This window comes from Tachypleus tridentatus, chromosome 4 (genome assembly GCF_004210375.1).
Source record: "Tachypleus tridentatus isolate NWPU-2018 chromosome 4, ASM421037v1, whole genome shotgun sequence".
NCBI lineage: Eukaryota > Metazoa > Arthropoda > Merostomata > Xiphosura > Limulidae > Tachypleus > Tachypleus tridentatus.
In genome coordinates, this window is record NC_134828.1 from 100,789,679 (window position 1) to 100,804,196 (window position 14,518).

The window sequence follows — 14,518 nt, forward strand, 5'->3', positions numbered from 1 at the left end:
CTAGTCTTACACTGCTAAATTAGGGACAGCGAGCTCAGATAGCCCTCGAGTAGCTTTGCGCGATATTCAAAACAAGCCAAACAGTAAATTATTTATGAAAAGGGTTTCTGTTATTCATATAAACACGTGGTTTAAGAGTATATATACGTTTAAACTGATCCCTGAGATACCCCAATAGTAACTTCTAGAATCGATAGCAGTATCATCCAGGCGAAACTTTTTTATAATAAAAAAGATCATATTGGCTAGCGCAGATAGCTCTCGTGTAGCTTTGCGCGGAATTTGAAATAAACAAACGAACATTACTCAGTTAAAGTATTGTAATATATTATTGTAGATCAGTTTATATGTTTCTGTCAAATGATGATGTTATTTTTACATCAATAAGGACAGCAGTAAAGTTTGTTTTCATTCTTATTCCAGCAGGACGATTGTGCGAAATAATTCATTAGCTTCACTTTTCCTGCAGAACCTTTGAATCAATTATTAACAAATATAGATATTCTAATTCGTTCTATCAGTAACTGTAAGAAAGTTGAGGTAACACAAGTTTGTTTTTTTGTTTTTGAATTTCGCACAAGCTACTCGAGGGCTATCTGTGCTAGCCGTCCCTAATTTTGCAGTGTAAGACTAGAGGGAAGGCAGCTAGTCATCACCACCCACCGCCAACTCTTGGGCTACTCTTTTACCAACGAATAATGGGATTGATCGTCACATTGTAACGCCCCCACGGCTGAAAGGGCGAGCATGTTTGGTGTGACGGGGATTCGAATTCACGGCCCTTGGATTACGAGTTGCACACCTTAACGCGCTTGGCCATGCCGGGCCCAGAGGTAACACAAAATAACTATAATTACTTCCAAAAACACCATTCAACTAACTAACCAATGCAATTTCGTCATCACATACAGTAACCATCTAGCATCATCTGAGTCCAGGCTAGCTTCAGATAAGTTTCAATGGAAATTTGCAAAAATAAGAAAGTTGTTTTGGTTTGCATCCAACATGTGCAGTCGTCAGTTGCACAGTGTTAAATATAATGTGTTTATTTTGGAATATAATGTATTTCTTGTTTCTTTGACTATATCACTACCTCAATCAGGTGTGGATATTCTCAGTATTTTAAACTATAATCCTTTTTACGCTATACAGAAATCCAGGCAGATTAGTTGACTTATCTTTCGATTGATCACTTTTCACCTGGTGACAGAAATTTCCAAACTAAATATTATTAGGATATTGGACTGTTTATTTTTCAACTTTTCAATCACCACATTCTTATTTTTCTTCCAAATCTCTCTTATTCAGTAGAAAATTAAATCTAGGACTAAGTAAACATCATGCCCCCTTCCGCCAGTGACATAGTGGTATGTCTGCGGATTTTACCGCTGGAAATCAGGTTTCGATACCTGCGGTGGGCAGAGAACAGATAGTCCTTTATATAGGTTTGTGCTTAACAACAAGAAACATGAAACAATATCCACTAGATATGTCGTAATGAGACTTGATGTCAGAAAACTGATCCTTCTCGAAAATATAGACATCAACTTCGATAACACTTCCATTCCCCGCAGTAGCAAAACATTGATACTTATTCTTGTAATGCCCACCAATATCCACCAATACAAGGTCTGTTCAAAAAATACGCGGACTGTTTGAATTGCGCGGCTCCAGTTGGTTCCAGGTGAATCCGTTTGGTGTCACTAGGTTCGCACAGATCAGCTGATTACGACGCCATTTCCTGATTGCAGATATCTTCATTTGTGTATTAGCTACGCGGTTTTAAGTGAAGTGCGATTTTTTCGTTTGGCGGATTTCAGAATGAATGACCTGAAGGAGCAACGACTTGCTGTGAAATTTTGTGTTAAACTTGGAAAATCTGCGACTGAAACTTTTGCTATGCTTAACACGGCTTACGGTGATGTTGCTATGAAGCGTACGGCATGTTTCAAGTGGCATGAACGTTTCAAGGATGGTCGACAGTCCATTGAAGATGATGACCGTCCTGGACGTTCTTCCACGTCAACTGACGACCCACACGTCGACAAAATCAACACCCTGGTGCGGGCAAATCGACGTCTAACTGTTAGGGAGCTTGCTGAAGAGTGTGGGATATCAGTTGGATCTTGTTACGAGATTTTGACCGAAAAAATTGAAGATGCATCGCGTTGCTGCGAAATTTGTGCCTCAGAACTAGTGAGTTTTTGGCCAAACACTCGATCACTGTTCTTCCCCCCCCCTACTCACCTGACCTTGCTCCTTGCAATTTTTTATTGTTCCCCAAACTCAAAAGACCCTTGAAAGGAAGAAGATTTGAGACGATTCCCGAGATTAAGGCAAATGCGACGAAGGAGCTGGAGAACATTACAAAAGAAGCGTTCCAGGACTGTTTCAACAAGTGGAAACACCATTGGGATAAGTGTGTGCGTTGGGGAGGAGAGTACTTTGAAGGGGTCCCAGACCTGTAACTTCTAAATAAAGTACATTTTGTTTTATGACGTCAGTCCGCGTATTTTTTGAACAGCCCTCGTATGTTTCACTCGTTGCTTACATTCCTCGTGGTAACCTATTCATATAAACATTTCGAGAGTTTCAAAAATGTCATATTTGCTTCGTCAGTCCGTGCAATACCATACGTTTTTTCTTGATGTTTCTTCAGTTTTGTGGTATTTGACTTTGTAAATATGTAGTCTCTTTGGCTGCAACTTTCAGGTACATGTTACACTCGTTGTTTACATTTCTCATGGCAACCTTCTCATATCAAACTTCCTAGAGTTTCTAAAATGTTATCTTTGCTCCGTCAGTCCATAAAGTACTACTCTATTCTTTTTGTTTTCAGTTTTGTAATGTTTGACTCTGTAATATTCAGGTAAATAACTTTCTTGCAAGCGCCTTCTGACAATTATATTGCTGTATCTAGCTCCATGCGCATCCTATATATTTACATGTATTATTTTATAAAAGTTATGGATCGAGCTGAGGAATTTCTTTAGACGTTTCGGCGTTTTTCTTCACCATCCTTTCCATCCATTACTAAACATGAAACTCCAAGATGCAGAAAATAGCCCACATCCTCCTCAAAACTAAGTTACCGTTTCCATTTTTTTTAGCTTTATTCCTGTTGAAACTTAGAAAACTTCGGATGAGAGTGGTACTTCACGTATCACTTACTATAGTTATCAAAATTATAACAATAATAACAATAATAACGTGGGCAAAATAGGTGTGATGAAGAATAACAAAAGATGTAACAATGATGTCTTTACACGTAAAGTTTGGTTTCATGGTAGTTACGAAAAATGAGACTTTCGATATAGCACTGAGAGAAAGTGTCACTGTTTTTTGTAACAACAGCGATTCCCATGCTGGTGGTTTGTTTTAATTATAGAAAGTAACATTTCTTCCAGTTTGACGCAGAACTGGGACTGTTGTTGCATTTTCATAAGCTTTCGATTCATTTGCTTTTTTTTTTGTCATAAACCCTTGCTTCGTTTACATTACAATGCATCATAAACTCTTACTTCGTTTATGTTATGTTTCATAAACTCTAGCTTCGTTTGTGTTATAATGTGTCACACTTCATAACAGTTTTCACTAAAGTGTATGTTTGCGTACTCATTTTATTTCATTTGCAACTCCATTAGGCAAATTATAAAATTCCTGAACAAGTTCATGTTTATTTAGAACATTCTTTGTAATTTCCAGACTTTTTTTTTAATTTTTCTGTTGCTTCCTATTCGTTTTAAAACATAAAATCAATTTTAATTCAGAAATCATTAAAATATACGTTTACTGATTTTTTTATCAAGTTTAGAATTTGATTAAAACTAAGTTAAAGATATCTAAGTACAGAGTGAAAACTATAAATTTGTTATTTTTTTCCCCTATTATGTCCAGCAAGTTAAGTTAAAACCAGATTTAATCACTTAGAGTCACTTGGATCTAGACTAATGCATTCCGTTTTTTAGCCAGATGCTTTCCCTTGCGCAAGGGAAACCCGTATGAAAGAAATGATAGATGAAATAATTATACCAATTTAATAGCATACTTTTCAATTCGTCCCATAAATATATCAGGGACTAAAATGCCGAACCCTAAAGGCCTTGAATAAAAGCTTTTCGGTTTCGATGCCTTGTTTGGTATCTTTTGTAACCTTTCAATTTTAAATGAGTGTCAATAATTATCCTTTTATAAGGTTGTTTCACATGAAATACCCTACTTTCGCCTAGTTGAGGAATGATTGCGATTAGGATAAGTTGGATACAGTAATTTTATTGTATGCTATTCAGTATTTACAGGAATGCTTTGCTTTTCATTTGTATGTCATGCCATGTTATATTACAATTGTCTTGTGTTTTTTAATTCTATACAAGATGATGTTTTCAAAAGAATTGACACTACTTTTTTTATAAGTTTTAATTGGGAAAAAAATGGAGCCAAGGCCGCTAAAAACATCAATTTGGCGTTTGGACAAGAGATTAGTTCTGAATGACTATTCGGCGTTGGTGCCAGAAATTTCGTTCTGGTGATATGAACCTTCAGAACGAACCCCGAGGAAGGCCTCAGTCTGTAGTGAATGAAGAAAGATTAAGATATATTGTGGAAGATAGTTCACAAACGACAGTTCAGACACTTACAACAGACTTAGAAGTTTCCATTGAAACTGTTTCTCGCCACCTGGCTGTAATCAGAAAGGTTGAAAAATTGGACAAATAGGTGCCACACGAATTGATGAAAGAACAGAAGCTAGTTAGAAACAAGAGGAAGTCATTCTTGAAGCGAATCGTTACCTGCGACGAGAAGTGGGCCCTGTACGACAACCGGAAGTGATCAGAACAATGGGCCGAAACCGTCTTTGTACCCAAACAAAGTTATGGTGACATTATGGTTGTCTGCAGAGCAAATAATCAATTACTCTTTTCTGCAATCTGGTGAAACAATTACAGCACGATTTTAGCTAATAAATTAATAAAATGCATCGAAAATTAACCACCAAACAGCCATCATTAATGAAGAGACATGGACCGATTCTGTTGCAAGATAAAACAGACCCCATACCTCACAAATCATCATTTCAAAATTGAGATAATTGAAATATGAAATTTTCAACCATCTACCATACTCACCTTATCTATCTCCAACTGATTATTGCTTTTTCCGGACAATTGGAGCTGTCTTTCCGTAACAAAACATTTAGGAATCAGGAGACTATTATGGAAGCCTTTGAAGAGTTTATTGTCTCCCAAACAACGGAGTATTATGGAGATGGAATAATTTCATTACTATCCCGTTGGAAGAAAACCATTGCAGCAAATGGAGAGTATTTTGATTATGAAAATTGGTGTTTGTTAAAAAAATATGGCGTTTTATTTTTACCTATACAATCAGCCATTTCATATAAAACGAACTAATAATAATTCAACTGAAACTTTTAATTAGAATTTTGAAAGTTATTAATCTATCTCAGAACAGCTTATGCGGGTATTAACACTTTTACTAGTAAAGCAGAGAACAACGTTTCGACTTTCATAGGTCATTTTCAAGTTAACAACCTCGTATTTTCATGAAAGGTTAGCAGTTACTTCTTTAGCAACCTGAAGATGACCTAGGAAGGTCGAAACGTTGTTCTCTGCTTTACTAGTAAAAGTGTTAATACCCAAACCAGCCGTTCTGAGATACATTATTTCAAGTGGGTTTCTCGTCATCAAGAATCTGAAATGTTATTGTACGCATTTTAACTTATTTTGGGCAAGTCTCCGATTTATTATGTTTTGTATGTTAACATGATACTATTTCAAATAACCGAAGATTTTAACTTTAATTTAGTATTTAATTAAATGTTAATATCTCTTAACTGTATGTTATTTACCAACAAGATTGATGCACACAATTTCCTTTTTAACACAAATACATTTCAATACATAAACATAAAACCAGTAAAATGTATAATAACGGTTATTACTGATAGTTATTAGAAATGATGGTTTATATACAACAGTTATTACAAACTTACAGACAACACTGACTCTTCTATCTGGTCTAGAACTTAATATTTTATCAACGATCCAGGTTCACGCCGAGCATATTATATCTGAGTAGATATTTTTTTACCTCGCTTAAACTAACGACGTCTTTTTTGGCTAGCCTCACACTAGGTACAAGCTGATATCTTCCAGCGAAGAAATTTAATGTCCTCATAGAAATACTAACGTCCGAAGTTATTCACTAGAATTGAACGGTTTGTAATGTTCGAAGTCAATAAACGTTCCTGGTCAAATTCTGTAGTTTTCCGCTAAAAGACGTTAAATCATAATTATTATAGTTCCTAAGCCTATAGCACAGTGATTGTAGCTGTCCAATAATCTTCTTATCTTGGCGAGTTACTATTTTACAAGTCTGTTTGTTTGTTTGTTTTTGAATTTGAATTTCGCACAAAGCTACTCGAGGGCTATCTGTGATAGCCGTCCCTAATTTAGCAGTGTAAGACTAGAGGGAAGGCAGCTAGTCATCACCACCCACCGCCAACTCTTGGGCTACTCTTTTACAAACGAATAGTGGGATTGACCGTCACATTATAACGCACCCACGGCTGAAAGAGCGAGCATGTTTGGCGCGACGAGGATATGAACCCTCGACCCTCAGATTACGAGTCGCACGCCTTAACACGCTTGACCATGCCGGACCATTATACAAGTCACGCGAGTCTCTAAAACCTTCAACAAAGTTCATTTGACAACAAATATTTTTGCTTCTCGCTTTCAGAAATCAGTTAAAGGTTTCGAGAACAGACGGAACTTGCGTAACAGATAGTTAAGGATATACGTCATAGGCAAAACGAAAATATACAGAAACAAGCGTAAGCACTAAAATAGTTAAAAAAACGGTAAATCCGTTACACTCTTTATGTGTAAAGGAAAACCACATCAGGCAATCTGCTGTGGCTTTGTTATGAGAAAACATACACACACACACACACACACACACACAGTCTGGTTAAACGTCTCACATTGAATATAATTGAATTAAAAAGCGTATAGGTCTTTTAGAAGCAACAGCACGCGTTAACTGTATTGTTTGCTTACTCACTAAAATCTCTATACTCAATCGATATATATTATTTTATAGACTCCACTTGTTTGTTTATATCCTATCCATTGCCTATATACATATCTACACATATGTATGAGCATAGTGAGTTGGTGAGGAAATGGTACCGTAGACTAAATTCGTGAAAGACCCTTAAATATAAAAATAACAGTGACAAAGAAGAAAGACGTATTTGATTTTTAAAAGTTTGCCCTTTTATAGCTCTTGACGGTCTTGAAATTTCTAAAAGAGTTATTTAGCCAAACATAAATTGAATTTAAAATTGTATATATTATTTCACTAGATGGCAGCAGTAACGTCGACAACAGCATGCGCACCCATTACTTCGCACAAGACAAGCGGTTCTCTTCCAGAACTTGCCAAGGATGGCCAAACAGAAAGAAAAGATGAAAAACATCATGGCAAGGATGGCCAGACAGAGAGAAAAGACGAAAAACATCAAAGTTTGGCTGAAAAAATTCACGGTCTAACAGAAAAACTGCATCATTTAGGACATAATCGAAGTGATAGTGACAGTTCTCGAGGAAGAGCAGGTATGGTGAGTTAAACAGGTTAGGAGACGATAGATATCCTATGATAAAAAAAACAAATAAAAAATTCGTAAAAGATACCAATAAAATAAAAATGGAAAGTTAAGACACTTCAAAATATATTTTGTACGTTATACAATGCAAATATTAAAAATTACATAAACTAAAATATATAATTTCTAAAACGCGAAACTTTGAATAGGTCATAAGAAACTGTGGTGTTCTAGAACTTTGTGATTAGATACTAAAATATATAAATATTTGAACTGCGAAACGGAAAACACCTCTTAAAATTCTGCGGTGACCCGAAATGTTAAGATAATATATTAAAATATTATTTCAACAGTAGAACTTTGAAAAATCCTTTAGGCATTGTAGTGTTCCAAAACATTTTGACTAGATATTGGACTATATAGCTATTAACCAGTACAACATTTATCACCAAAATAGACAAGGAGTGAAATTTAAGGAATATAAAACTTAAAGTATTTTTTAATAGAATAACTTCTCACATACAAATATTGGACAAAAAACATAACGAATTTGTATTAAAAAAAACAAGTAAAACAAAATACACAGAGCAGTTTATTATACAATCCACTTATTCTATTTGGAACAATATCATAAAAAATCAAGCTCGAAGTTCCAAGTAGCTTGAATATTATATTTTCGAAAATCCATGAAAAAACGTCTAATAATATCAACAAATTATAAATTTGCTGACAGCCAAATAAATCGATTCTTTGCCACGGAGGAGTTTTGAATTAGCATAATAAATATCATAGCACTGAAGAATTTTGGAGCACACATTACACACATTATTTATATATGTGTCACAATCATTTGCATGAGGTAGAAGTATCTTTTTTATATCAGAAAGACATCACGATAAATAATTATTAATGTGTTTAAACCAAATCTCTTACTGTGTAAAAAGACTTCTTCATATTTTCTGTATTTGTTTGATGAATTTAGAAATTGTATTTAATATTATTACGTAAATATTTAATATTTTATCTTTCACCACCAGGTAGCGCGTCTATTTATCCGATGGTGACAGTGACACAAAACTACATGGACCAAAAGTCTACAGATTCGTCACCTTGCCACAGTCAAATGTCTCGGAATTCTTCTCGAAAATCGAACAGCTCCATGTTAATACATAATAGTAAGTTACTAACACGAAAGGATATTTTGAATGTGTAAAGCACATAATCATAATAACATTTGTGCTTCTTCAATGGTTCTACTAATGTAGTTTAAGTTTAAACTGGAAAATTATATTCAATAAACACATTGTAAGCTGTATTGGATGAATTACAAAATAATAATCATATGATTTTTTTTCGGCCCGGCATGGCCAGGTGGTTAAGGCGTTCGACTCGTAATCTGAGGGTCGCGAGTTCGAATCCCTGTCACACCAAACATGCTCGCCTTTTCAGCCGTGGAGGCGTTATAATGTGACGGTCAATCCCACTATTCATTGGTAAAAGAGCAGTCCAAGAATTGGCGGTGGGTGGTGATGACTAACTGCCTTCCCTCTAGGCTGCCCCTCGCTAGAACAGCGGTATTTTCATGGATTTATAACGGTAAAGGCAGAGGTTCGATTCCTCTCGGTGGGCTCAGCAGATAATCTGATGTGGCTTTGCTATAAGAAAACACACATCTTCTCGTCTTACATTGCTGAAGTAAGGACGGCTAACGCAGATAGCCCTCGTGTAGCTTTGCGTGAAATAAAACAAACAAACAAACAAACATTATTATTTTTGCTCCCTTAAAACAAGAGTTTTCAACCTTTCTTCTTTTTGATGATCCCTCTTGGTAAATATTTTAGGCTGTAACGACCATTCACATACAAACTCGCAATATTTTTGTAGTTTCAACCACAGTCCACACAAACACACACAGCTTTGTAACGTCCTATTTAGTCGAGACCATGATTTATAAAAGGACTGCCTTAGTACAACCGAAACACACACAAAAAAATGTTTATTAAATCTTGTTATATTGCCAACACATACAACTTCTGAATAATTAATGTTGTATAAACACACTGAAGCACATAACAACATACACGATTTCCCGATTGTAACATACCTACGAAACTTTATTATTAAATGAATATAATGAGCATTATTTTGCTCATTCTTAGCAACCAGAAAATTTAATGTACACTAATTGTCTATGTTATTTCTTAATTAAAATTGGTACAATTGCATTTCTGTTTCAAACAAATGTTACACATACACTTTCGACTCAAACTTTGCTTGTCACAATTAAAGTTCTGTCTTGATGATCGTAGTGTCAAACTAGTTACATTGAGAGTTGGGTAGGTCTTTTGAATAATAGAGATTAGTTAAAATATCTATTAAGGAGTAGTTTTAAATTTCTCTGAATAAATGAGAGAATTCGTGAGAAAGAAATAACGACTAAGCTAAAAATGAAAAAATTGTTGAATAATACAGAAACAGTCGGAGTCCTTGTTTAGCTGCTGAACTGTCAACTCCTACTGGATTGAAAGTTAACTAACTTGCTGAAACGTACGTACAAAATTGTTTACATCTAGCGTTCCTCACTTACAAAGAGTGATTAATACTAGTTATATGATTGGCCATTCTCATTCAAACATAAGAGAGACTGTAAACTTAAGGTATCAACTGGTCAGCTTACCACTAGAAGACACAGCTATTTTATTCACAATCTACAGCCATATATTTACAACTATTGAGAGAATGGGTATTCTATCCAAAGAATGACAAAGAACATACAATTAGATAAAATTTAACTCAATGATTTTATGTAAAATCTGCATATATACAGACAGACTGATGAATATAAATTAGAATAAGAAGTTAGAAAACTTAGTTCATTCACCAGATCTTCCCTGCTTCTCTAACTCCAGGCATGTCCTCAAGTCAATAATACATTTCAATTTTAAATCCAATAAAAATTACAAATGCATATCAGTCAAAGAGCATGATAACATTGTTTTGTCACAATAAACACTTACATGCAACACAGACAACAAACAGCTCTTTAACAATGAAAGTTAATACATAATAAAAAAAAACACCTTAAATATATCAAAATATTTCCAGTCATAATCAAAATCAAATTAGGATACTTGATGCAATATGCAATGTATTATGTAGGTGCAACTCCATACAAAATGTCAACTTAATGAAAACAATTAAAACAAAATAAACACTTAATAACAAAAATACGTCACCAACACAGACTCTTTGAACAAAACACAAAAAACAAAGCGAAGGGCACAGTAACCCTTTTTGCAATAACTATAGCACATTACACATCTAAAACTAAAACCGAAAAATTTTAGAAATAATAATTAGCACAATAAAAGAGTCACAACTATCCAATAAAAACACTATTCTCAAGATATAAAATCAAAATGAAAACACTTGGCAGTTCTTGCAAATACATAAACAAAGTGTCTAATTGCACAAATACAATACCCCAAGCATAATATAAGAACTGAAATTAATACTCACAAAAACAAACATGCTGAAAATATTTACAATATCAAAATTGCAAATATACAAAATATACATACCTATCTCAACAGCAGTAACGAACCCTAATCCTACTCACTATCATTTTAACCTTTACAATAATGGACCAGGAAATATGCTGCCATGGTGTCACTGGTGAATTTTGGGGTTCATACCAAGGCTTACTTGGTTTAGGAACATCTCTGCCCATAGATGGTACACTCTTCTTCAAACTGGGAACGTGGCATAGACATCAACACAGTCAATCCTCTTTCTGGTTGTATATAACAAAGGCCTGAATCCATTTGGTTTCGATTTCCTGCCACTATTACTTCAGAAGCCGAATTAGTTTCACAGATAAAACAATGGTGATGGTTGTTGCTGTAGTTTTTAATATGTTGAACCTCAGCTGTTGTTGACGTAGTCTGCAGAACCTGTTGGCCAGTAATTTCTCATTGAATGCCGCTATTGAAGTCCTGCATGTTGCAACATCAAGATTCTGTAAAGAAGTTCTGCATGTTGCAACATCAAGATTCTGTAAAGTTTTGGTTGGTGTTTTGAAGTCCTGCATGTTGCAACATCAAGATTCTGTAAAGTTTTTGTTGGTGTCTGGCTGTTTGTTGAAGTGAATGCCCTTCATTTACCTTGGCATCAATGATGGTGAAGTTGGTGACGATTTCTTGACAGCTGTTGTTCTGCTGGTAATAGTTTTATTTCTACCATAAGTAACGAAGTCATTGATGTTTTTGATATTATCACTGGTGGTACCAGCCAGGTACAGGTAGATATCTTGGGCTTTCAATCCCAGTGTCATTTGCCCTCTGAGGTAGGTTTAACTCTGATAAAGTGAAGATCTTTTCAGGTTTTGAGATATAGTGGTCCCATTGGCAGTTACTGCCCATTTGGTGATGCCTCCTCATCATAACGAGACATACCCCAACATGTTTCCTCACGAGAGAACCATAGTACCTTGATATATATTTCAACTCATGCTTTACTGAACCACTTTCCAGCTAAGCTCAACCAATATGGTGGTGTTAATTGTTAGGGATTATTTAATCAAGATAGTTATCACTTTGTCTGGATAATCCTTGACTTTCAATGGTGACCTGATGATCAACAGAAGATGCCTAGTTCTGGGAGCATTCAGAGGTAATTCAATGACCATTTCAGTTAAATTCTATACAAGAGACACAAAAAATTGAAAATTAATAAAGACAAAACACAAACACAAAGAGAATATTTACAATTCTCAAATTGAAAATATACAAAGTAGATACAAATACCTCAGGAAGAGCAACAAGTTTTCTCATCTTCATCTTAATTCAGTGGACCACTAAATAGCTGCCATAGTGTCAGTGGATAATTTTTGTTTCTCTAAAAACTACCTATAGGGATAGAGTAATAAAAATATTACCCTGAACAAGTAACTATTCTAGAAGTTACAACTATGAAGTTAAGTATCAAAGTCCATTTTCTGTGCTCAGGAAATCATTTATGTATTTATTTCATAATAATGACGTGCCAAAATTATTTGGAGGTTTCATCACACAATAAACAAAATCGTAACTGACGAGTTGAAGTAAACACGAATAGTGAAGAATTTGGTATTAAATAGCAAAAGTCCATTCTGAAACTATAGAGTAATATTATATTTAATATAGTCCGTGGGTTAGCCAAATGTGTAGACTGTAAACTGGATCATAAATATTCATTCATACCCATAAACGTTTCGAAAACATACCGGTAGAGACAGAGTACTAAGAGGATCACATTTATTATGTGATATTTCTAAAGGCTTTACATGTGCTCACACGTCATTTTCTCTTAGAAGATGTGTCCATAGCATCTGTGAACTCTAGGCCCGAAAGCTTCATAACACATTTGCTTAACTAATACCTAGTACTTATTGCCCTGTTGCCTCGTTACAATTCCTACAAGTTACAGCTATCAAGTTGATTTTCAAACTTTGTGGTGGCAACAGCGAACATAGATTACCATTCAAATCCTACTCATTCTCTCAATTATCATTTGGATATTATGTAAACATTGCTTAGTTCCAATAAGTAAACAAATAATGAAGATAATATATGACTGTTTTTCATATACATGAGCTTATGGGTTAAGAGATATTCGTCAAAGCCTTTGTTATGTCTCATTTGTAAGTTGTCCACCCCTTAATGGCACAGCGGTATGTCTACGGATTTACACCGCTCGAAACCGCGTTTCGATAATTGTGGTATAAAGAACACACATAGTCCATTGTTCAGCTTTGTGCTTAACTTTAAAAAGCAAACCTATGCATCTTTCATCGAGATACAAGTTTAGTACTAGTTAGGTGCAACTTTCATGAGCGTTGCGTTCAAACCCCACAAGTAAACCTGCAGCCTGTATCTTAATGTATCTTAAACGCACCTTTTATTGAAGTATTGTTAACAAAACATTTAGAAAACTGTGTACTTACTAACTATTCCAATCTCCGCCATTGAAAATATTCAACCATGACACATAAAATACTAGGTACACCAACTTTTACATTTGATGCGAAGTTCAAGATATTACCTGTGAATTTAATATGTTAATAATTCCACCCACTCGTAATTAGTTCAGTATGATCCAATCTAAAAAGCTTACAGTGCTTTCAGTAAAATATACCAGGTAAAACTGTATTTTCTCTCAGAAGTAGTGTAAAACTTTCCTATACAATTATACGTCCAAAACATTCATTGACCTGTCAAATGTTAATGTAAAAAAAATAAAATATTTTACCACAAGTATTGTTGAAAATATTAGGTGCTCAATGCTTTAAATAAAACCTTACAGTTAACTTCATGTCATAAAATAATCACAAAAGATAAATACCCTATTTTTATTTATATGGGCAATTTGTGTGATTGAGCTATTTCTATTATGTAACATTAATAATGGAACTTGTTAATGTCTATTCACTTCAACACACATAGCACCTTGAAATATGGATGGCTGCTCTACAGTAATGTGCTGCCATCTGTGAAATATGAAACTAAACATGTTTCATTTTTCAAGCACCATAAAATAAATATACATAGTATAATTCAGTCAAACTAAGAGTTTTTTTTTTGTATAAAATGCTTATAAGTTAGTACTAAACTTTATGCTATTAGTACAGCATATATATTTATATAAACTCAGAGGAAGCGGAATTACATCACTGCATGTGAAAAAGTTGTATATTATTTAAATGTATTGGGAAATAATATGTAAAGATAATTTGGCATTTTCCAAGGAATGGTTGAGTGTTTCTCGCGAAATGCCATAAAACATTTATTCTCAGTAAATATCTCACTAGTTTAGAAGGAGGGATTGAAAGCACACTTTCAATGGAATTGT

The 14,518-nt window shown here is 34.6% G+C and overlaps 1 protein-coding gene across 2 annotated transcripts in view; it reads left to right on the top strand.

Annotated features, from left to right (window-relative positions):
* Positions 1-14,518, top strand: part of LOC143249771 (diacylglycerol kinase beta-like) — a 243,099-nt gene that overhangs the window by 160,789 nt on the left and 67,792 nt on the right. For both annotated transcript variants that reach the window (XM_076500158.1, XM_076500159.1), the window contains exons 5-6: positions 7,391-7,640; positions 8,668-8,805. In XM_076500158.1, coding sequence (XP_076356273.1) covers positions 7,391-7,640; positions 8,668-8,805 — 388 coding nt within the window. The remainder of the gene's footprint in view (positions 1-7,390; positions 7,641-8,667; positions 8,806-14,518) is intronic.